The following is a 24,992-nucleotide window of genomic DNA, read 5'->3' on the forward strand; positions in this document are numbered from 1 at the left end:
GATGCTTACAAAGTGTCTTCGCTGATTTTTGCTTTGTTAAGAGAGGCACAGCAGAGAACTTTTCCTGGCGTCCTGGCTCGTTCTGCTCGCTCTCACTGACTTGTGCAGATTTGGCGGAGGCCTGGCTCTTTCTGCTGGATTGAGCCACCTCTGCTGATTCGTGTTTGGTATCCTGACACTACTGAACTGGACTGCTGGTATTCTGACAAACAGAGATTGGAATAGCCCCAAAGAACTACTTCTAAACAAGTCCACATTCCCTTGTCCTATTTACCATCTCTTATCCCCTACCTTTGGATGGTGGACTAAAAGGAAAACCCTCATTAAAAGTAGGTTTTGAAAAATCTAAGCCCGGGGCTTTGTCCGGCTCTGGCTGCGGCGGTCCGACTGCGAGAGCGGCGGCGGCGGCGCGGGGCTTCTGTGGGCGTCGCTTGGCCGAGACCATGGCTGGAGGCAAAGCTGGAAAAGACAGTGGGAAGGCCAAGGCTAAGGCAGTGTCTCGCTCCCAGAGAGCTGGGCTCCAGGTATTGGAGTTGGCAGGTAATGCTTCTAAAGATCTCAAGGTAAAGCGCATCACTCCACGTCACTTACAGCTTGCAATCCGAGGTGACGAAGAGTTGGACTCACTTATCAAGGCTACCATAGCCGGGGGCGGTGTGATCCCGCATATCCACAAGTCTCTGATCGGAAAGAAGGGGCAGCAGAAAACTGCTTAGGACGTGAGTCACTGACCTGCTCTCCTCACTGTCTATGACTAGGGCAGAGGGTACCAGTGCGCTGTGTGGAAAAGCATAGACAATTGCTGTAGACGAGATAAAAGATACATTTGTATGTTTTTAGACTCTGAAAGTATGATAAGTCCCCTTTACCTGTGGTCACAGTCATGTGTTGATTGGCCAGGTTTCTTCCTTGTATTTTATACAAAAATAGAATTGATAAAACATTTTTTACAAAAGTAATTTGTCTCACTACTTCTTCATGATGTGTTAGAAATATTTTGTTCACACCTGGGCATGGCCATGTTGCCTGCAATCCCAGCATTTGGGAGGTGTGGGCAGGACCTTCAGAATTCACGCTGACCTTTGCCTACATTCCAAGTTCTACGACAACCTGGACTACAAGAGACTCTGTCTCAAAAGGAAAAAAAAAAAAAAATTTTATATATATATATATATATATATATATATATATATATATATAGTTCAGACATTTTGAATTGCAAATTAGTTATTCAGAATAATCTTAAAGCAAACATTGGAATGTAATGTACCTTGATCGGTACAGTGTTAGTTTGACTCTCAGATACAATCAATTTTTAGAAATATATATTTATTTATTAAAGTATGCAGTATTCTGCCTGTATGTATGCCTACAGGCCTTAAGAAGGCACCAGATCTCATTACATATGGTTGTGAGCCACCATGTGGTTGCTGGGAATTGAACTCAGGACCTCTGGAAGAGCAGCCAGTGCTCTTAACCTCTGAGCCATCTCTCCAGCCCTCCTCAGAGAATGTTATTACCCCATTGGATGAGCATCCTGTCCATTGCCCACAGGAATGGGGTGCCGAGAAGACAGTTGAGGTGGTAGACACTGGAGTCAGGACACAAACCTAGGTCTTTCTGGCTTCAGACTGCATACCCTGACCTGAAGTGGTGCTGCTAAATCAGACTCTTCTGATTTGGTCCTGGAATTTTAGTCCTGGAATTCTAACTTTTTGTGGTCACTCATTGATCCCACTAACTTGCAGTAACTTATAGTCTTTAAAGATGATGTCTGAGTAACTACAAGATGTAAGTTAATTCACTAGTAAATACAACAGCCTAAACTTTATTTTTCTTCAATATGTCTTTGTGAGAAATTGATGTTTTATAATATAACAGTATCAAAACAATTCATTTTTGAAGAAGTATTTTATTATGGAAATTCTGACGAATGCACAGAAATAAAGAGACTAGCACTAGTGTGACGAAAAAAAAAAGAAAAGAAAAGAAAAAAAGAAAAATCTAAGCCCACAATTTCCTTTTATAAGAGTTTCCTTGGCCATGCTTTCTCTTCACATCAGTAGACATACTATTAAGACATGTGTTTTGAAGTTGGACTAAATGCATTATGATATTTTCGCAAACCTATAGGAGCCAGGGAGTAGAATGTGATGGTCTGAGAAAGAATGCCTTCATAGGTTCATATGTTTGACTGCTTGGTGGAACTATTTGGGAAGGTTTAGAAGATGTGACCTTGTTGGAGATGAACGTGCTCCTACTCATACATGTGCACATATGCACATACCACATAGATTTTTAAAAATTCATTTTCAAGCTACTTATGGTGGCACTGTTATGGCTAACAATGCTTTAAGTCAATCACAAGGCTTTAAGTTAATTACTACGCTTATGAGAGCTGTGGAATAAGAATGCCTCTAGCCTGTGAAAGCTGTACCCTGTCAGCTTGCCCAAGAACAGATGACTTTGCAGAATGTTACAGGCTCTACTGTTATAACTATTTAGTCTTGTAAAATGTTAACATGACTTCTGTCCATTCAAGATAACTGTCATACTGCTAATGTCATAATCTAGTTCCACTTCTGTAAAAAGCTTGCTTGCTTAAGATAACCAGGTTATCCCATTGGTAAGACCAATGTTACAGATTAAGCCCCTGCTTGCATGTAGACAGGATATATGCTAACACAACCCCCAGAATGTCACCTTGTGATTTTTGAACTTATAAACCCTCAAATAAGGTGGCTACATACTACATCTTGAGAATCCTGAATCTTGATTATAGTCCTGGTACTAGTATCTGAATAGAGCCTTTTTTTTGTTAAAAATTCATTTGTGTACCTGGCAGTAGTGGTGCATGCCTTTAATCCCAGCACTGAGGAGGCAGAAGCAGGCAGATCTCTCAGTTCCAGGCCAGCCTGGTCTACAGAGTGAGTTCCAGGACAGCCAGGGCTACACAGAGAAACCCTGTCTCGAAAAATAAACAAACAAAAACAAAAAAAAAAAAATCATTTGTAGTCAGATTTGTAATCTCTGAATGACCCAAACAGCACCTGCCTATAATCCCAGCACTCAGGAGGCAGAGGCAGGCAGATCTCTGTGAATTTGAAGCCAGTCTGACAACCTGAGTTCATTCCCCAAAATCTACAACAGGGGAAGGAGAGAAAAGGTTCCTAAAAGTTGTCCTCTAACCTCCACATGAGTGTGCCATGGGTGCACACATCCCCACGTACATGACATACACATGCTCAAAAATGTATGCAAGCATACACAATAACAATAAATAAGTTTTGCCAGGCTGAGGTGGCGCACACCTTTAATCCCAGCACTTGGGAGGCAGAAGCAGGTGAATCTCTGAGTTTAAGGCCAGCCTGGTCTATAGAGCAAGTTCCAGGACAGCCAGGACTACACAGAGAAACCCTGTCTTGAAAAAAGAAAAGAAGGAAGGAAGGAGGAAGGAAGGAAGGAAAAACAAGTAAAAAGGAGGAATGAAGTCTTTAAGAAAATAGATGAAAGTGGAAAGTATTAAATCAAGTGTGGTAACTCAGAAAACAAAAACGGGCTGGAGAGATGGCTCAGCAGCTAAGAGCACTGACTGCTCTTCCAGAGGTCCTGAGTTCAATTCCCAACAACCACATGGTGGCTCACAACCATCTGTAATGGAATCATATACCCTCTTCTAGTGTATCCAAACAAATAAATAAATCTTAAAAAAAAAAAACAAAGACAACATAACCTCTCCTGTAAGTGGATCCTAGCTTCTAAGTTTTATATATGTGCATTTGTGTAGAAGTGAATGTATGAAGAGCCCAGGGTAGTAGACCGGGGGGGGGACAATTCTTTAAGGGGGATGTATGGGGAAGTCTAGTAGAATATATGTGATATAGAAGTGTAAAAGGTGAGAAGGTATATAGAGGAAAAGGTCGGTAGTCGGGAGATGGAGGGAGAAGGTGTTCTGGTTAGGTTTTTTATCATCTTGACACAGCTAGGGTTATTTAGATGGGGGCAGTCAATGGAGAAAATCCTTCCAACCATATAGCCTTGGGGCCAGTCTTATAGGGGATGTTCTTGACTGATGTGGGTGGGCCCAACCCACAGAACGTGGTGCCAACCACCCTACCAGCTGTGTGGTCCCGAGTTGCATCAGAAAGCTGACTGAGCACACCAGAGGGAGGGAGTCAGAAAGCAGTGGTTTTCCAGGGCTTCTAGGCACAAGGAGTCATAATTACAATGAAACTCAACTAAAGTATATGTCGCTTCTTCCAAGAAGATGGGTTCTAGAGATGAGGCTACATATGTTATCTTAACGTCCTAGGGAAGGATCTGTGTGGTTTCAGTCAAACAGCATAGATGTCATTTGGGCTTTTAGCCACCTCTGGTCCTTGTTGGAGGAATCTTGGGGGAGCCCCTGGCTATACAAATGGTGCAAATGTCACCTAGACTGTTAGTCATCTATGGTCCAGTTTATGGAAGTTTGGTGTGGCCTGGCCCCTCGGATCATGCAGACCAACATTCCCAGTCTTCTGGGTGGAAAACCTGTTAGATAGCTTTTCCTCTAAAAAGACAATCCTACATGTTTAGCATTCCTGGCTTCCCTTGAGCTATCTTTGAACACAAAGACCTTTGTACTCCTAACAGATATAACCTGAGCAAGTGGAAAGCTGATTCCAGAAGCTTTAGGTCACTAAACAAAAATCCCACTGCTTGGAGTGAGCTACCTCCCTATGAGTTGTTGGCCAGGGAGCTTTCTGAGGTTCCCCCAACAGTATCAAACAGGTCATTGCCACTGTTTATGGTTGCCTGCCAGAACAGAACAGTAAGGCCCTGTTACTTAAGAGGCTACATACATTCCTTGATTGTAAGAAAAAAAAATAAGTTGGAATTGGATGAGAGCTTCTTCCCTGCCAGCTTGGCCTCATGGTGCTGGAATGCACTATGCAGCTTTCAGAGGGGGAGTTTTCATCAACAATCTTACAAGATGTAAATGCAATATAAAACAATATCAACCATCGAGGGAAGATGAGCCCACCATGATAGCAAGTCTGTTATGGGGTTAGCCAACTGCTTTCTGATTGAATTTGATCTCTACTCCACAGAAAAGAACTTACATCAGGTCCTGAAAATACCCTTAAAGGCTTGGGACTGGGGAGCTCATAAACCCTACAAAAGCCACTTTTCTTATCTTGGAAAATGAAGAGGATGCTGTCATGTGACAAAACTTTTCCTGGGGAGTCACAACACACACATTTCTTCACCTCAGATAGGGAACCTACGACAGACCAAAGTACTGATGCCACCAAAGTTTAACATGGTGAACCAATGGCTTTGATTCAGACTATTTACAGGAATCTCCAGCATTAAGAGAGAGAGAGAGAGAGAGAGAGAGAGAAATAGAGAGAAATAGAGGAGAGGGTAGAGCAAGTGAAGGCTATGGTGGCACATACCTTTAATTCCAAGCACTCAGAAGGCAGAAAGAGGCAGATCTCTGTGCGCTCTAGGCCTGTCTACACAGTGAGACTTTGTCTCAAAAGAAAGAAAGAAAGAAAGAAAGAAAGAAAGAAAGAAAGAAAGAAAGAAAGAAAGGAAGGATAGATGGAAGTTATAGTCAAAGACAAGATGAATAGATTATTAAACTTTATGTATATTTTTCTTTACTATTATGACTTAGAAGTAATCAAAATTATCTGCTCCTTCCTTAATTCTTTAGCTATAGCCCTCCGTCTCTACCTTTTCATTTTCTGAGACTGTATTTACAACCATGTTTTTAAAGTTGTAACTCAACATTTGAGCCACTAATGTTGCATTAGCCCGTAATTTCCATTTATGTATGCATGTATGTGTTTATTGTGTTTGTGTGCACATTTTGGAGGTGAAAGCACAATTTGAGAGTTATCTGTTCTCTTCTTTCACTAAATGGATTCCAGTGATAGAACCCTGCTAGTCAGACTGTGCGATAAACTCCCCAATAGGCTGTCATCCAGTTGCCCAGGCTCAACCCCCCCAGTTTTTGTTGTTGTTGTTGTTGTTCTGCAGGGTTTGTAAAATAAGGTTGGTCTTGAACTTTTAACCACACGCCTTCATCTTACAGGCCTGTGCCCTTACTCCTGCTTTGCATTAGCCTTTAAGGACCCAAATATGCCCCTGTGACGACCTATTCCCTAAATGACTGAACTAGGAAGGCAGAGTCAGAATCTCTCTGAGTTCGAGACCAGCCTGGTCTGCATAGTGAGTTCCCAGACAGTCAGGGCTACATAAGTGAGACCCTGTCCAAAAAAAACAAAAAACAAACAAACAAAAAAACAAACAAACAGGCAGCTAAGCTAAAGGTGACATGAAGGATAGCCTAAGAATAACCCCCTGCCCCCTGCAGCCTCTCCTGCTTAGGCCACACCCCCACGCCCCAGGGGGACTGCGCTGCGCATGCTCAGCCGCAAAGGCCTCCGGGAGAGGGGTGGAGCCGGCGGGGTTGTTTGCACTGCAAAACCCGAGTGGGCGCTTCCCGCCGCTGGGTTGGCGACAGATTATCCATCCTCGTGGAGCCGCTCAGGCCGGCTTTTCCAGAGAGGGGCGGCGTTTCTCCCGTCCTGAGGAGGGTGACGCGACAGGTGGGAAGCCCACAGTGTCGGGAGAGTCGTGACCCCGGCCTCCGGGCTTCTTGGCGTCCTGGCCTCTGTGCGGTGACTGAGCTTGGTGCGTTTGGTCTCTTGCAGCTTCTTTCTGTAACTGTCTTCCGTTTACACCTGTGGCTCTCTTTCCATTAAGCACTGTATTTTTCAGACTTAAACAGATTGGGTGTGTTGGCGCTTGCTTTTAATCCCAGCACTCGAGAGGCAGGGGTTCTCTGAGTTCGAAGCCAGCCTGGTCTATAAAGTCAGTTCTAGGCCAGTCAGTGCTACTTAATGAGACCTGGTTTCAAAACACAAAAACATTGGGCTGGGAAGAGATGGCAGCAAATAGTTTTATCTGTAGGGTTATGTGAGTGAAATTTGCAAGCTAGCGCCGGTGGTGGCTGCCCATTCCTAGCGGGGAGACAGAGGCAACTGGATCTCTTAGTCTACAGTGCTACTAATAGGACATTCAAGGCTAAACAGAAAAATAATCTCAAAAAACGAAAAAAAATAGGAATTTGCAGGCCAAAATTCAAAAAGAATTGGGGCAAACTTGTAATCACCCCAGTCAGTACAAGGATTTACCTATATTTCCCTAGATATCAGAAATGGCCATTTTGTGCTACTATGACATATTAATGCTTTGGAGATGCCTAAATTTTCAATACATAATATATAACACAGTCAAGTAGTTCTCATAATTTTATTACTTTTGTTTTCAAAGTCTAAGGAATCTTCCAGTCTAACCTCCTGAGTGCTGAGATTACAGCCATGAAGCGCACTACACTCAATGATTGTATTACTTTTTCTCCTATTGGTATGTGCCAAGATTCTTTTTCCTGAGGAGACATAGCACACATCTGTTCATCCCAGGTAAAGAGCCCACAGCAGGCCAGAGTAGCTTGGTGAACCAGTGAGTTTTATTGGGCTTCCAGGAGTATGGGTGAGGGGTTACTGAAGGGAGCAGAAAAGACAGCAACAGAACCAAAGTGCACCCAGCATGGATGACAGCTCACAAGCCTGGCAACCTGCACACTGCACAGCCTGCTGGCACTTCAACAGGCTGGAGAGGGTCCTTTCCTAGTGACTCAATAGGTCTAGTCTTCTTCAGGTCCGCAGGTCTGATCTCAGAGTTATATTTGGATCTTGGCTTGTCTAAGAGTGACTGTTTTTCACTCTGGGAGGTAGGGGCCTATTGAATCTGGTCAGTTTCAGGGACTTCTTGGAGCTATTTTTGAGTTAGTTACCTTTTAAGAAGCTTCCCTGTGGATGAAATGTATCAGTCTTGGAAGAAACTGCTGCATGACAGGTGCCCACAACACATGTCCAGTTCTTGTTTAACTTTTAGTAAGTCTCCCTGTAGAGGCTTCCAGCCAGCTTGGTAGATACCTGCTTTCGTCTCCTAGGCCTTTTGCTTTGTGTTCTTGCCTCCACACCCAGCTAGTATGCACCAACATACTCATCTGCTCTAGGCTCTGTATACTTCATAGTTCCCTTTCAGGTTTACATATCTCTACTGGGATTTTGGCCCACTGCTTCCTTCACTTAGGGGAAATTGAGTTGTTCAGTAAGCCAGTTATGTCTTTCTATTGATTTAAGGCTTCCCTAACTGCCCTTAGCAGTGTTTTGACTTGAGTTTACAAAATTTGACAATCTTTCATTGGATTTATTTCTATATTTGGTGTTTACTACTGCTCTCAATGGGATCAACACAATACTCTACCATTGAACTATACCACAGCATCCTATATCTGATAAATATGTCATAGAAAATAGTTATATTTGCATTTTCTGTTCCTAGTGCAAAGAAGTAAAATTTGTTATTTCTAGAGCTGAGAATCGGCCAAACCCAAGGCCTCAATCCCCAAACCCTAAATTTTTAAAATATTGACCTTGTTAAAGTTATAGATTCTTCGGGGTTTTCTGTATATGTAATCATGAATTCTATAAATGATGACAAAAAAATTACATTAGTCTTTTTTGTTTTGTTTGTTTTATGAGACAGGGTTTCTCTATGTAGACCTGGCTGTCCTAGAACTAGCTCTGTAGACCAGGCTGGCCTCAAACTCAGAGATCTGCCTGCCTCTGCCTCCCAAGTGCTGGGACTAAAGGTGTGCACCACCACTGCCCAACAGTCTCCTCCCCACCCTTGTCTATTTTACTAAAATCTCTAATACAAAAAAGGAATGGTAAAAGAGAAATTTGTTTGTTTTGTTTTGTTTTATTTTAGGGTCTCCCAAAGTAGTTCAGTCTAACCTGGAACTCTACAGCCAAGGCTGACCTTGAAATCACAGTGATGCTTCTGTGTCTACCTCCCATGAACTGAGATTATACCCATGAGCCACCAAACCTAGAAAGAACTTAAAAATATCAACTAACTTTCATTCCTTGGTTTAGTTTTTTGAGATAGGATCTCACTTTGTAGAACTGGCAGGCCTAGGACTCAACAAGAGTTCTGCCTGCCTGTCTCCAAAGGAGATTAAAAATGTTGACCACTATTCTCACCTAAAATACTAACTTTCTATTAAGCTATGATTCAGCCAAATTCCCTTGTAATGTTCTCCCCTTATCCATGAAGAATACCTTCTACAAGCCCAGTGGTCATCTGAAACCAGGCAGTGCCAAACCATGTGTGTTTCATTTAAAGATGACCCTTTATGAATTGGCTCTAGCTTTATGGAATATGAATTGTCAGCATTTCCACTCCTGTGCTTTGAATTTTAGGAGTTTAAATTTTATGTGTGTGGGTGTTTTGCCTGCCTGAATATCTGTATACCATGTGCTTGGTACCCAAGATGGCCTAAGTAGGGTGTTGGATCCTCTGGAACTGGAGTTACAGGGTCCTCTGGAAGAGCCTTCAGTACTCTAAACCACTAAGCCATCTCTCCAGCCCCTCTTTCAGATCATTTTTAAATTAAAAAAAAAAAAAAAAAAAAAAGTTACTTGAGTAAAAACACCATAGTAGTCAATCAGATAACTCATAGAACAATGAACAGTTTAATACACAATTTAAAACTTAAAATCCCAGCACTTGGGAGGCAGAGGCAGGCGGATTTCTGAGTTCGAGGCCAGCCTGGTCTACGGAGTGAGTTCCAGGACAGCCAGGGCTACACAGAGAAACCCTGTCTTGAAAAACAAAAAAAAAAAAAAAAAACAAAAACAAAAAAAAAACAAAACCTTAAGAGTTGCTTACCTCCAGCACTTGGGAGGCAGAGACATTTGAATCTCTATGAGTTCCTGGATACCCAGAGCTTCAGGAATAACCTTACTTCAAAAAGAAGGTAGGAGGACATTGTTACCTCCAAATTTTTCCAGGTAATATTTTTGGACTATGGTTCATGGCTGGTAACTCACACCATTTATACCAATAGTAAGAGATTGCTATATGTTTGTTTGTTTGTTTTTGGTCTGGGGGTGGACAGTGGGTTGAAACTGGCTGTCATGTTGCTCACAGTTAACCTGAACTCCTGACTTCCAAGCTCTCCTATTTTTGGACTTGTTTCTTTGAGATATAAGGAGACTGCAGAGAAGAAAAGGGCAAGTGAGATGGCCCAGGGTAAAGGCTCTTGCCTCCAAATCTGATAACCTGTTTCATTCCCAGGCCCTACATGGTATAAGGAGAGAATGAATTCCCGTAGGTTGTCTTGGTATGTGTGTTTCTACTACCACCACCACCCCGAAACAAATAAATAAATGCAATAGTTAAAAACAACAACAACAAAAAAAAACCTATATTGAGAACCTGGAAAAATGGCTTGGTGAGTTTGCAGTCAAGCCTCACTTCCCCACACATACCATGTGTCATGAGTACAGTCCCACACACATACACTAATTAAATATAATTGTTAGAACTTTTACTTAATTATATGTGTGTATGCCTGTGTGAATTTCAGCATACCACATGTATTCTAGAGCTGGAGGAGGCCAGAAGCTGGGGTTGGATCTCTTGAAACTGGAGTTACTGGTGCTGGGAACTGAACCCAGGTCCTCCATAAGAGCAACAAAGTGCCCTTAACCAGTGAGGCACCCTTCTAGTCCTAAATGTAAGTCTTAAAATATATATATATATATATATATATATATATATATATATATATATATATATATATATATATTTTTTTTTTTTTTTTTTTTTTTTTTAATTGGGAAATAACTGAGTGAATGGGAAGAAAGCACATACAGAATCCCGTAGCTTGCTGCTCAGTGCTGTTATTTGAAGGGTCCAGCAGGCTCTCCCTTAATTTGCCATTTTCTGTTGAATTGGCTAGTTGACTTGAGTACATTTTGTACATTATTTTCAATTCTCTATTTTAAGAGCATTGTCAAACCCAACAACCCAAAATTCAGGAGAAAAGAAACTCCACATTTTCAGACATTGGTAATAGAATTAATCATAACTTTTTTTTTGATCAATCAAATAGCCAATTTAGTCTACTTTCTAAAATTGCCTTTGAATATTGTGGGCTCGATTTCATATCCAGAAGTAGCCTCTAAAGTGAAAGGTGCATACATATTTTATGTAAATGAAAATTCCGTTTTCTTCCTATTTCTCCAACTCCACAGTTGACGATCTTTTCTGCTCTCATCTGACGTGAATAAAATGCTTCCTGCAGTTCCAGGCACAGCTGTCCGGCTTTCCTGCTCCAGTTGTAAAAGAGTTTTTCTGGAGGGACAGACAGCTTTTCAGAGGAAAGGGTCTGCTGAGCTTTTCTGCTCAAGACTATGCATCGATGGGTACCCTTTACCTGCTGTGTCCCCAGCTCCCCGCAAAAGGATGTGCTTAAATTGCTCAAGGTATGGAAGTCTAACCAAGGCCTTTTATTTTGCTGCATAGATCTTGGGCAGAGTCTTGGTTATCATTTTATGTGTTTTCATCTTCTCAGAAGATGGGAAGCCATAGGTAAATGACAAGCATTTGCTTCTGCTTTCAGTTCCTTTAAATTACTCAGAAGTAGGTTTGGTTTTTGAAGGGTTTACACAAATTACGTGGAAGGGAGGAGAAGCATTAAGAATCTCTTTGTTAGAGTTTGCTTTGTTAAATAAATTTGAGAATTGAGAACATAGAATGTGGATATGGTATGGGTTTTTTTGGGTTGGTTTGGTTGGTTTCGGTTTTGGTTTTTTGAGGCAGGGATTCACTTGAAATGATTTTCTCATGTTTACTCCCAGTTCCCTTGGAGGGTTTTCTGTTTTGAGACAGAGTCTCACTATGTAGCCTTTAGCTATCGAGGAGTCCATTGTGGCGAGCAGGCTGGACTTGAACTCAGAGTTCCGCCTGTCTCCACCTTCCAAGTGTTGGGACTACAGGAGTGTCCACCACATTGGACTACCTACACTTAGAAATAGGCTCACAGACCCTTTGCTTCAATTCCTTATTTGGTTGGTGCTTCCAATGCTGTCTTTTGTTTCAGTTTCTATTTTCTGGAAATCTACCTATCTTTTTTTTCTTTTGTTTTTTAAGTTTGTTTACTTTATTTTGTGTGTGTGTTTTCTCTACTTGTATGTCTGTATACCACATGTATACCCTGTGCCTGCGGAGAGCATTTGATCCCTTAAAACTGACAGATACAGGCAGTTGTGAGCCACCATGTGGTTGCTGGAAATTAAACACAGGTCCTCTGCAAGAGCTCTTGAGCACTGCCCCACATTTCTGGCCCTCCCTTTGCTTTTTCCAATTCTATAGTACTATACTATGTCCAGGTTTTTTCTTGGCTATAAGTTATAGGGCATTCTCTTCAGTCTACTTTCTCTTTCTGCAGAGTCATAAACCTGGAAGGGACATTAGAGATCACCCAGTGCAGACCTTTTCTTTTGGTTTTGAGGAAACTGAGGCCCTGAGGAGTTAAGGCACTGTGTTGCTATGGTTAGCATATACGTACTACATTTCTTCAGCCACAGCTTTGCTACATGTCACAGGCGTTGAAAAAGACTCATGCAAGAAAGAATTTGCTGTGTAAGTTGTTCTTTTAAGGAGTAACAATCAGGTATGATGAGCAGAAATAGACAACCTTGGCTTCCTCTGGAAAATATACACACACACACACACACACACACACACACACACACACACACACACACATATATATATATATATATATATATATATAAATAAAAATTGTGGATTGGTTAAAAAGTGATAGTCATGCTTAGACTGGGAGAAGCCATCATTATTCATAATAATAACATGTTTTTATTGGGACTTTTTAGATCTATTTTCCTTTGCATGTATGGGTGTTTGGCCTGCATGTTTATATGTGTATTACATGCCTGCCTGATGCCTGGGGTAATCAGAATAAGGCATTGTATTCTCTGGAGCTGTAGTTACAGATGGTTGTAAGCTACCATGTGGTTGCTGGGAACTGAGCCAAGGTCCTCTGGAAGAGCAGTCGGTGCTCTGAATCACTGAGCCATCTCTACAGCCCCTTTATTGAGACGTTTAAACATTTCACATTCCATAGCGTCTTTTGGTTTTCTCAGACAAGGTTTCTCTGTGTAGCCCTGACTGTCCTGGGACTTGCTCTGCAGACCAGGCTGGCTTCAAACTCACAGAGATCCTCCTGCCTCTGCCTTCTAAGTGCTGGGATTAAACGCATGAATCACTGCCTGGCTGATGTCTCAAAATTTAAGTCATTTTTTAAGGCTTCTTTTTTAGCAATGATTTAATACCTTTAATACTTAATTTTCTGTTTAATGAAGCAAAATGAAGGATAACTTTGAAGGTGACATTTAAAAATTACAAAGAGGAGACTTTTTATTGAAAACTATTAAGATATGTTTAAGAAGCATCATTTCTACACTTTAGTATTGGAAATAAAATGAAATTCTGAAGACAAATCATTCCAGTCCAAAATAGGCCTGAATGTTCAGTAATGTTTAATGAATTTACAGGCTAGTTCATACTTGTGCTAAGTTCTTTTTAGCTAACTGTAAGAGTCCTTCAAACATGATCAACTTTTTTTAAAAATTTTTTTCTTTTCTTTTGAATTGTAAACTTCATTATATTAAAAAAAGAAAAAGAAAAAGAAATCACACACCAGAGTTAAGCAGACCCAAAGACTATACAACTCAGTGAGTTGTGCAGTTGGAGTAGCTATTGAGAATGGACGCTGTGGAACTTCGCATTGGGTTTTAACATTTTTACTATCAGATATATTTTTATACACTTATCTACCACAGAAAATAAAAAAATCCATGACAGAGTTAGAACTAGCATGCATTTTAAAAATCGCCACCAATCTCATCAGAAAAACTGTCAAGTATTAAGAATTGATCAAGCTAGAGATGACAGATACACGTTTTCTAAAATTTCTAATTTTTCTTTAATAATTTATTTTTATGTGCATTGGTGTTTTGCCTGCATCTGTGTCTGTGTGAAGGTATATGAGGGTGTCAGATTGTGGAGTTACAGACAATTGTGAATTGCTCTGTGGGTGCTGGCAATTGAACCCAAGTCCTCTGGAAGAGCAGTCAGTGCTCTCAACAGCTGAGCCATCTCTCTACCCCCCTCTAATTTTTAATTAAAAGTTTGTCGGTAAATACTGTGAGTTGTTTTCCTTGGAAATGGCAGCCTTTCTTCATTTTCCGGAAAATATCTCCCTGATCTCCCCTTCTAAACCATAGTTTAGCATATAGTCTCGTAGACATATGATTTATTAAAAAGAAGGCCAAGGTTATAACTCGGATTTTCTGTATAGACTGCCTTGAGACTGTAGCCAACCACTGATAAACATGGCAATGCTTTATGCTCTTGTCCCCTTTTATCACTGTGCTGGTTAGTTTCTCTCAACTTGACACAAAAGGGTCACCTGAAGGAAAGAACCTCAATTGAGAAAATGCCTCCATCAGATTGGTCTGTAGACAAGGGCATTTTCGTGATCAGTGATTGATGTGGGGGGCCCACCCATCTGTGAGTGGTGCCACCCTTGGGCGCATGCTCCTCCTGTGTTGTCTAAGAAAGGTTAGGCAAGCTATGGACAGTCAGCCAGGAAGCAGATTTCTCTGTGGCCTCTACTTCAATTCCTGTCCTTCCTTCACTGGTGGATTATGATCTGGTAGTTGTAAGAGTAGATAACTTTCCTGGTCACAGTCAGTAGAAACAAACTAGGACAGTCACACAAATATTCAAGTTTATTCTGTTGTCTGCTTTTGTGTATAAGTGCATGCATTGCCCCTGGAGTCCAGAAGAGGGCACTGGATCCCCTGAAACAAGAATTACAGACAGTTGTGAGCTGCCATGTGGGTGCTGGAGATTGTCAAGGTTCAAATTAAAATGACTTGACACTGTTGTTTCATTGACAGCATCCTTAATTTCTGGAACTAAATTGCCTTGTTCTGTTTTACAGTAAATGCATGGCAGAAGGATCCCAAGAGCTCCCTGCCCAACCAGCATAGCCCAAACAGTGACTCTTGCTCCCAATTCAGTGAGAAACTGGGTCAGGACAATACAGAGAGCAAGAGGGAAAGATACCCAACGCCCTGCTCTAGGCCCCTCTCATGTATACACAGAAACTCATAAGTTACTATATATATTTATTATTCTATTAACAAGCATTTATTGTTTGTTTTTAGAGATATTTTGAATCTAAAGGATATGAAGAGTGTTCGATTGGAGGATAGTAGTTGTAACAAAAACTTTTGTAGCCAATCTTGTCTTACATCATATGAAGAAAAAAGAAAGCCATGTGTTACTGTATATACTGATAGCACTTCACCTAAGTGCAGCATGTGTCAGAAGACATCTAATGTAAGTTTCAATTGTTTTTAACTTTTTAGAAGAATTCTTGTCATTCTGCTTAAATGTCATTTATTGCTGTTGTTTTAGTCTTTGCAGTAATGCCTACCTTTCACATTTTCATTCTGCTGACAAGTTTTGTTGTGAGCTGGTGTAAGAGCTGTGGTCTATAATCTGTCCCACATACTTCAGGGGAAGCAGTGTGCTCACTTGAGTAGTGCAAAGACTACGAATGCATAGAAGCAGGTCAGCAGAAAGAGCTGCTGTCCTGCCAGCTAGTCCGTGAGCATGTTTGGTGTCATTGGGGAACTCTTTGGTTGATAGTTAATGAACATGACAAAAACCTTTGGGTGCTCCTGAGAGCCGAGAAGCTAGCCTTGCTTTGTGGACTAAATGAGGTGAACACAGTTATTGGTTTGATCCCTTTATGAATTAGGATTAATATTTAATTTGATTGTTACATGATGTTTAGTAATGTAATACATAATCCTAGTATTTGAGAGACTCAGGCAAGCAGATCTCTGAGTTTGAGGCCAGTCTGATCTACAGAATGAGTTCCAGAACAGCCAGAACTACACAGATAAACCATATCTTGAAAAACAATAATATATAACTCATACTGGATACATCAGAATATCAAGAAATCAAAATCTCCAGCAACTCCTTTGGTAACCATGGTTGAGTGTGCCCTGATCCTTTTCCTGACTGGATGGCATTGTCAGTGAAGCTGGTGCCATAAGAGTATCTTGAACTGTACAATGAGCGCTGCCTGTAGATTGTGTCTGTGAGAGCTGGAAAATACAGCTCAGTGGGGAGCTTACTGCCTAACATGACTGCTCGGCCCCTAGTGTATGCAGAGAAAGGGGCCTTCTGTCTGAAAGCAGGAATTTTAGGAGCTCTTTGTGTTTTAGTAACAGGATGAAGAGCCAGGTGTGATGGCTCATGCCTATAATTGTGGTAGTCTAGAGACAGAGTCAAGCAGATCTCAGTGAAGTCAACCTGGTCTATATAACCAAGTTCCAGACTAGTCAGGGTTACTTGTCTCAAAGGAAAAAAAAAAGTCTTATTAATAAAAGACTAAAATGAAAATTATCCTGTGCTTCCTGCGCGCCCCCCCCCCCTCAATTTTCAAGACAGTTTCTCTGTATGGCCTTGGTTAGAAACTGGCTCTGTAGACCAGGCTAGCCTGAAACTCAAGAAATCTGCCTGCCTCTGCCTCCCTAATGCTGGGATTAAAAGTGTATACCACCATGCCTGCCTTGTTCTTTTTTTTAAAGATTAATTTATTTAGGAGTTGGAGAGATGGCTCAGCACTTAAGATCCAGAGGATCCAGTTTAATTCCTAGTGCCCATGTGATGCTCATAATTACCTATAACCCTAAGTCTAGGGATCTGGTGCCCTCTTCTTGACACTGCAGGAACTACATGCACATGATGTGTACATACATTCAGGCAAAACACTCATGCACATAAAAAAACCTGACAACCTGAATACAATCCTCAGGACCCACATGGTGAAAGGAAAGAGTGAGCTGACTGTGTAGTTGTCTTCTGACTTTCACTTGATGTAATGATGTTTTAAGTTCCCCCACATATACAAATAAGAAATAGAACTTTATTGAGGATTTGTTTACATGTATGTGCATGGCTGTGTGTGTGCTTCTACATCTGTGCAGATGCCCATGGCTGTGTGCTTCTACATCTGTGCAGATGCCCATGGCTGTGTGCTTCTACATCTGTGCAGATGCCCATGGCTGTGTGCTTCTACATCTGTGCAGATGCCCATGGCTGTGTGCTTCTACATCTGTGCAGATGCCCATGGCTGTGTGCTTCTACATCTGTGCAGATGCCCATGGATGCAAAAGAGGGTGTCATATTCTTGGGACAGGAATCACAGAGAATTGTACATAACTCAACACCGGTACTCAGAAACTACCTGGGTCCTCAGAAAGAGCAGGGAGTGCTCTTAACTGTTGAACCATCTTTCCATCCCATTTCCTGGCTCTTCTATCAATATTCTGGTCTCCACAGAAAAGAAACGCTGTGTATTTTTAGTTTTGTTTGTACTGTATACCAAAAAGCAATTAATTCTGTTCCACTGTTGCTTTCAGTGATGTAGAAAGATGAGATGGTAAAACTCCTCAGTCTACAGCCTTTCCCTTTGTCCTGTTCTTACTGACCTTGCTGTGTTCTGCTTCCTGTTTGTATGCTGCTTCTCACAATACGATGTGATTGATTTTCAGTGGGGAGTAGGGGGGTTAATCTTTTAAGACAAGGTCTCTCTGTGTAGCCTTGGCTGTCCTGGAACTCACTATGTAGACCAGGCTGGCCTCTGAACTCACAGAGCTCCACCTGCCTCTGCCTCCTGAGCTGGACTTAAAGGCGTGCGCCACCATACCCAGCTATGCTTGTGATTCTTTATCAGGAAGTTAGCCTAGAACAGCGGTTCTCAACTTGTGGGTCTCCACCCCTTTGGAGGTCACATATCAGATGTCCTACATATCAGACATTTACATTATGATTCATAACAGAACAAAATTCCAGTTATGAAGTAGCAGTGAAATAGTTTTCTAGTTGGGAGTCACCACAGCATGAGGAACTGTACTATTGAGTCACAGCCTCAGGAAGGACAGGCACTGCCCAGTGTCTTACAGTAGATACTAAGTACCCTTTTCTTTCTCGTTAGCCCCGGTGCAAGGGCTCATGTTCAAGGAAAAAAACTATAATTTAATTTGTGTTCTTATTTAGTAGGCTTCAGTTGCCTGGGATAATAAACTTCTTTGGTGGCCTTTCTTTTAATTGTGTATACATTATTACTATTACTGTAGCTGTTAAATGATAGAATAGTTTTCAGATAAGCTTATCAAATTGCTTCATTTGGTTTTTGTAGCCTATACTCTCTTCTAGTTTTTAAGGAAGTGTAAAGAATTGGTTTTGCTTATAATATTTCAGCTAAAAGCAGTTACAGTAGTATGCTTAGTGTTTTTAGTATTGCAAATGATGTATCAGAAATATGAATATTATTTTTAATCTTTAAACAGAAACCACCCAGAATACTTAGATCTTTTCCTTGCAAATCACTGAAACTGTCAGATGAGATGATTGTGATTACTAATGACTTGGGGAACATAGAGGTTTTCTGCTCTGTTTGTTTTTCTTCATACAACAGTGCTGTGATGGAATCTTCTTCAGGTAATCCCTAACAGCCTCAGGTTGTGCTATGTACTGGAATATGGCTACACTTTGCTTTAAGTTATAGCTTTGATTAACTTCCATATTAAAGTAACTTAAAATTCCAAATGAGTGCTGGAGAGATGTCTTGGCAATTAAGAATGCTTGATGCTCAGTCATGAAGACCCAAATTCAGACCCTACCACCCATGAAACAACACTCACCTCACAAATACAATTATCTTTATCAAAAAAAAAAAAAAAAAAAAAAAATCCAAACAGACTGGTAATGTAGCTCAGTTGTCAGACTACTTGCCCAGCATGCCTGAGGCCCTGGGCTCAATGCCCACCAGGTGTGATGGTGGCAGGCACTCTCCCACTGAATTATAACCCTCAGCACAAACCACTTACTGTTAGTATTTTCTGCTTGATTATAACAATGATTTTTGTTTATTTTTGTCAGTTAATGTTTCAATGGTGCACAGTGCTTCAAAAGAGAATCTCTGTCCTAAGAAATATCCAGTTATAAGCAATATAATGTCATTAGTAAACAATCGTGTTGACCTGGTCCTGAACAATGGTCTCTTACAAGGTAAACAGACATTTAACATATTGTTTTATCATATTGTTGAGTCTGTCTGTCTGTCTGTCTGTCTGTCTCCTGATATGAAATAAGCTGTGAGCTTATGGCACTGTTAAAGTATAAAATCTTGAATATGTGCTTTAATTTGTTTCAACAGGTACACTTTCTTCTGTACCTACAAATGTCATTGTGAACGTAAGTTTTATCCTGATTTTTTTTAATCTTAAGTAGATTTTTGTGTGTATGTGTATTTTCATACATAGATATGTTTTTATACACATATATGTGCTATAAAATATTCTGGCTGAGAGAGAGAGCTCAGCAGTTAAGAACACTAGCTGCTCTTCAGAGGTCCTGGGTTCAGTCCCAAGCCACCCATGTAACAGCCCACAACTGTCTGTAATTCCAGTTTCAATGGATCTAAAAAGCTGTTGGCCCCTGCAGGCAGTGGGCACACAAGTAGTACACAGATAAACATGCAGGCAAAACACCTATATATAATTTTAAAAAACTTCAAAATTTTAGAGTATTGTTACATTTTTATCTGAGGATCTTTTGTTTGATTGATTGGGGTTGTTTTTTAAATTTTTTTTCTTTGGTTTCTCAAGACAGGGTTTCTCTGTGTAGCCTTGGCTGTCCTGGAACTCACTCTGTAGACCAGGGTGGCCTCGAACTCAGAAATCTGCCTGCCTCTGCCTCCGCCTCCCAAGCGCTGGGATCAAAGGCGTGCGCCACCACTGCCTGGCTGATTGATTGTTTTTAAGACAATATTTCACTATATAACTCTGGCTGGTCTTGAACTCATAGAGATCTACATGCTTCTGTCTCTAGAGTGCTGGGATTAAAGGTGTGTGCCACATGCCCAACTTCCTTTTGAGTGAATAGTTCTAGTCATCTGAGTAATAAAAATTATTTTTCTGCTGTTATATACCTAGAGCTCCTTTAAACATTTAATGCTGAATTTAGATGGCAAGTAATTATGTTAATGCTGCTTATAGAGACTGCTATAACTTATTCACTGTACTGTGTTACTGCAATAGATATGTTTTGATATTTTTCATTATTTGAAAACTGCTTAAACAAGTGTTATTTTACCATTTCTGTCCTAAGAACTCAGCCAGTGAGTCCATCAGTGGTGTTGGTAATAGTGCGGACCAACCAAGCCTCCTCCCACCTTCCTTAGTGCTCTGTGAGGACACAGCTGCTCCCAGTGAGGAAGTACAGAACAACAGTGAGACAAACCAGGATCCTACACACAGCATGAAATCCATGAAAGGAAATGATAGTCCGTGTCTCTCAAAGTCTACATCCACAGAACAAAAAATTAAGAAAGAGCCACGGCCTACTGGAGAGCCTTGGAGCCCAGGTCTCCAGCATCTGCATCCCACTACTGTGAATGATGTTGCATTCTGCTATTCTTGCTACTTGTTCTTCCAGAAAAAAGTTAGCTGTCGGAGAGAAGCTTTTGCAACCCAAGGAACTGCTGACTGGCAGAAAATGCTGGAAAATTTCAGAAAGCATGAACAAAGTGAAGTGCATTTAAAGTCGCTGCAATTTTGGAGGCAATACCAGTTTCCCGATGCCGTTCCATGTGACAGTTCATCTATTTATTCAAAGCAGATTGAAGGAAATAAAAGGTACCTAAAGCTCATCATTGAGAACATTTTATTTCTTGGAAAACAGTGCTTGCTCTTAAAAGGAAATGACCAGTCTATTTCATCCGTTAATAAAGGCAATTTTTTGGAATTGCTAGAAATTAGAGCAAGAGATAAAGGAGAAGTGTTTCGGCTTATGAGTTCACACGTTGACTTCTATAGCAGTACACTTGTCCAGGAGGAGATTATTGAAATAATAAAGGGTGAAATGTTGCACGACATCGTAAGTGAGATCAACGCCTCCTCAGCCTTCTCAATAATCTGTGAGGAGGTAGCCGGTAGTGCCTCTGAAAGACAGCTTTCAGTGTGTGTGAGGTACCCACAAAAAACACCAAGTGCTGTCTTTGTTAAAGAAAGGTTCCTGGGATTTGTTACTGCTGAGGAGGTGACTGGAGTCCACGTGCACAGGCGTATCAAAGCTTACCTGCAGCAGGTTGGAGTTGATTTTAATAAAATATGTGGCCAAGCCTATGATAGTGCCACAAACTTTAGGGTAAAATTGAATGAAGTTGTAACAGAATTCAAGAAGGAAGAGCCAAGAGTTCTGTATGTGCATTGTCACGCACATTTTTTCGAGCTGGCGGTGGTGAGCTTTTGTAAGGAGGTGAAGGAGCTCCGCTGTGCACTGAGAACCCTCAGCTCTTTGTTCAGCACCGTTCGTGTGTCTGCAGAAATGCTGGCAAGTTTGCAAGCCGTGTGTAAGCTAAGTCTGAATAAAACCTGTAAAAAACACAGGTCACAGTCATGTTGGCCAGCCCACGACCATTTGTTACTGGCTGTGACAGACTGCCTTCCAGACATCATCGAGATGCTGGCGTCTGTGTCGCACCGCTCCTCAGGCACAGCTGCGGCTGCTGAGCTGGAGGATTTGTTGGCGATGGTTACCAAGTTTGAATTTATATTTTGTTTGAAATTTCTTTATCGAGTACTCAGTATTACAGGGATTCTTTCTAGAGAGTTTCAAAGTGAAACTGTAGACATCTTTTCTTTGTTTTCAAAAATAGAAGCAATTTTGGAATGTTTATCTTCTGAAAGGAATGATATATATTTTAAAACTATCTGGGATGGAGCAGATGAAATATGTAAAAAGATAACCAGCAAGGGTTTTGATGTTGAGAAACCCTCTTTTCAAAAACGAAGAAAAATTCAAAGAACAGTAGATCCCAGCAACTCAGAGCATATGTTTTCTCCAACCTCAGCAGATGAACAATATAAAATTAATATTTACTACCAAGGTTTGGATACTGTATTAAAAAGTTTAAAGTTATATTTTTCAGAGTTTGACTATTGCAAAATGAAACAGATTTCAGAGCTGTTACTTAAGTGGAATGAACCACTGAATGAAGCAACAGCCAAGCACATCCAGGAATTCTATAAGCTGGAGGCAGACATCATCCCCGAGCTCCGATTTTACCGACAGTACGCCAGTCTCAACTTCCTCCCAGAGAATGGTGCCCTCAGCTTCAGTGACCTGGGCTGTTTGTTCACTCAGCACGGTCTCCACAATAATATTCCTTGTGTCACGAAACTGTTGCATATTGCTTTATCTTGGCCAATTACTTCAGCAAATAATGAGAAGTCATTTTCCATACTGCCTCATCTTAAAACATACTTACTTCGTACCATGGGACAAGAGAAACTTAGTAGCCTGGCTCTGATAGCTGTTGAGCAGGAACTGGTAAATAAATTGATGGAACCGGAAAGACTCGGGGGGATTGTTGAAAAGTTCATTAGTCAAATGAAAGAAGCATAAGACAGACATGCAGCCTTGAGCTGCATGTGGTTTTATTAGAATCCTAACAAAGTTTTGTTTGCTGGAGGTTCTTTGAGATAATCTATGAGGGATCTTACTATGTAGGCTGGGCTAGTCTTGAATTTGTAAGCTCTTGTGACCGTCCAACCCTCTTACCTAATTTTTCTCTTTTAAAGTATTCTAGTTGACAGATTGTGTGTTAGACACATCTACATTTAACACATTTACTGAGCAACTACTACATACCAGATAATATTATAAGTGCTGGAGATACAGCAGAGAATTAGGAGTCTGGAGTCCAATTGAACATAGTTTTCTAATACAAAAAGCCAGTAAGAAGCCAGACACAGCGGCACACTCTCAGAATCCCACCAAACTATTTTCCCCAGGACTGTGAAGTCCAATTGAACATAGTTTTCTAATACAAAAAGCCAGTAAGAAGCCAGACACAGCGGCACACTCTCAGAATCCCACCAAACTATTTTCCCCAGGACTGTGACTCAGTGGTAACATACTTACTAACTTAGGTTGCATAAGGCTCTAGCTTCAATTCCCAGTGCCAAGGAAGCCCTGTAATGCTGTCATAACTGCTAGCAACTGTGTGTATTGTTAAATAAAATTTTAACTAAGACCAATTGCTGGGAAGAGAATAATTCTAGAGAAGCAAAAAAGACCTGATTGGAACAAGACCCTGGTACTGGCAGAGGGACATGGGGTGGCTGGCTTATGAGTTTAAGGTTTGAAATACAGAGTAGGTGAACTAGGCAGTGGTCTTCCTTAACTGTATCAGCTCATTCCAAGAGGGAAGTTGGGAGTTTAGCAAAGCCAGATTGAGCTTTGGTTCTCTCAGCTACCTGGTTCATGTAAAGAGTAAAGGTAAGAAGTTTAAGTGGGTGGTATCTGACCTTTCAAGAGCAAGGAACTCATTCCAGATTCTCAGCCCCCAGCTTAGAACTAGGCTGTTCAGAGCTTCAGCTGAATTCTGGGCCCCCAGTTGTCACTTAAGTCAGTTGTGCTGTCTTTATTCTCCAGAAGAAGCCAAAAGCCAGAACAGAGGGAGTTCAGCCCCTCATGCCTTTCATACGTTAATAGAAGGACCTGGCGCAGGTGGCATTTCCTCTGGGCTGCACAGAGTAGCACCACCAAGACTAGAATCAATTCCACGGGAGTTACAAGCCCCTAGAGCCGTTCCATGGTCTGTCTCAGTTTCCCCCGCATCTCATCAACTCCTGAACTGCGTCTGCTGGCAAGTCCATCTCTAGCCTCCATGTCCTCGGGTGGATGTGCTGTGGACAGAACTTGCTAGTTCCCCAGTTGTCGTCTGGTTAGTTCCGTCTTCACTGCCTGGGCCTTTATCACACCACAGCCCATTTTGTGCCAGAGTTCACTTGGATTCCCTATGGTCTCTGCCAGAGGCCTCTTGCTTGCTCTGTTGCTAACCACTCACCTCTCACTCTCAAGTGTAATGCACCCTGACTTCACTGGCCTGTATGGATTTGGGGACGGTAAAAATCCTAGATATTCTTAGCTGTGCAGTGAAGGTCAGCGTCTCAAACTGAGTCCAGCAAGAGGGCTGAGCAGTCAGGGACAAGGCTGTCTTCAGGTGTGGGGTCCTGTGACTCCAGCATGCAGGAAGGGGCTCTACCACTTGGGGCTCTAAGGACTGGTACCTGCCATGGTGGGGAAGTTAAGGATAGGCTAGCAGAACTAGGCCATTGTGTACACTTCTAGAGAAAGCAGTGCGTAACATGCTACTAGGATAGAATACATCTTTAGTCCCAGTGCTTGGGAAGCAAGGGCAGGTGGATCTCTGTGACTTTGAGGCCAGCCTCATGTACAGAGTAGTTACAGGACAGCCAAGGCTACACAAACAAATCCTGTCTCCACCAAAACAAAAAACAAGAATGAACTCAGTAAAGCCTTACCCAGTCACATAGCTCTTAGAGAAGTCTTTTCTAGGATTACATTTACAAGTGGACATAGGGGTCAAGGTCTTGTGCCTCTTACACTTGAGGTAGCCTCAGGTAGAGTTTTACATTCCCACCAGCGTGTTTTCCATTGTTCCACTGTTGCTATCATTCTTCCTTCTAGTTCTGAACTCACAAACAGCTGTTGGAAATAGTTAACCTTATATTGAATGTTTATCCCATGTATTTTTTTACTGTTTGATTTTTGTAAGTCCTTTAAGCCATTAACTTTTCTCTGAAGTCAGCTTCCTCTTCCACAGTGTTAGGATTTTATTGCTGTAATGAAACGCTACGGCCTAGGAAACTCTTACAGAGGCAAACATTGGGGCTGGCTTACAGTGTCAGAAGTTTGGTCCATTAGCACCATGGTGGAAAGCATGGCAGCACGCAGGCTGACTTGGTCCTGGAGAGACAAGAGTTGTACACTCTTAATCTGAAGGTAGTCAGGAAGAGATTGTCTTCTCTAGGCAGCTAGGAGGAGGCTCTGGTGCCATATTGGGTGGAGCCTGAGCATAGGAGCCTCCAAGC

General features: G+C 41.5%; 1 protein-coding gene and 1 pseudogene across 10 annotated transcripts; both read left to right on the forward strand.

Moving 5' to 3' along the window:
- Positions 1-342: 342 nt before the first annotated feature.
- Positions 343-959, forward strand: LOC117709042 (histone H2A.V pseudogene; annotated as a pseudogene).
- A 5,484-nt stretch (positions 960-6,443) lies between these two features.
- Positions 6,444-23,132, forward strand: Zmym1 (zinc finger MYM-type containing 1). Of its 10 annotated transcripts, XM_076934187.1 has the most exons (9): positions 6,446-6,687; positions 10,499-10,648; positions 11,169-11,399; positions 12,365-12,558; positions 15,174-15,348; positions 18,378-18,528; positions 18,970-19,098; positions 19,247-19,284; positions 20,200-23,132. In XM_076934187.1, the coding sequence occupies exons 5-9, from the start codon at positions 15,196-15,198 to the stop codon at positions 22,495-22,497; spliced, it is 2,769 nt and encodes a 922-aa protein (XP_076790302.1). In that variant the 5' UTR covers positions 6,446-6,687; positions 10,499-10,648; positions 11,169-11,399; positions 12,365-12,558; positions 15,174-15,195; the 3' UTR covers positions 22,498-23,132. The 10 variants fall into 10 exon arrangements, with proteins under 10 accessions (XP_034358386.1, XP_076790302.1, XP_076790303.1 ...); XM_076934186.1 differs by lacking the exon at positions 10,499-10,648 and having other exon boundaries at positions 6,451-6,687; XM_076934182.1 differs by lacking the exon at positions 12,365-12,558 and having other exon boundaries at positions 6,549-6,687; positions 10,518-10,648.
- Positions 23,133-24,992: the final 1,860 nt, after the last annotated feature.

The sequence above is a fragment of the Arvicanthis niloticus genome, chromosome 5 (assembly GCF_011762505.2).
Source record: "Arvicanthis niloticus isolate mArvNil1 chromosome 5, mArvNil1.pat.X, whole genome shotgun sequence".
In the NCBI taxonomy this organism is placed as follows: Eukaryota; Metazoa; Chordata; class Mammalia; order Rodentia; family Muridae; genus Arvicanthis; species Arvicanthis niloticus.

What these genes read in the sequence shown, in the direction of transcription:
- Zmym1 (XM_034502495.2), top strand. Translation starts at nt 11,206, where the DNA reads ATGCTTCCTGCAGTTCCAGGCACAGCTGTCCGGCTTTCCTGCTCCAGT. An exon ending in GAACAATGGTCTCTTACAAG is followed by an intron (nt 19,099 to 19,246) that starts GTAAACAGACAT and finishes TTGTTTCAACAG; the next exon opens with GTACACTTTCTTCTGTACCT. An exon ending in CTACAAATGTCATTGTGAAC is followed by an intron (nt 19,285 to 20,199) that starts GTAAGTTTTATC and finishes TTCTGTCCTAAG; the next exon opens with AACTCAGCCAGTGAGTCCAT.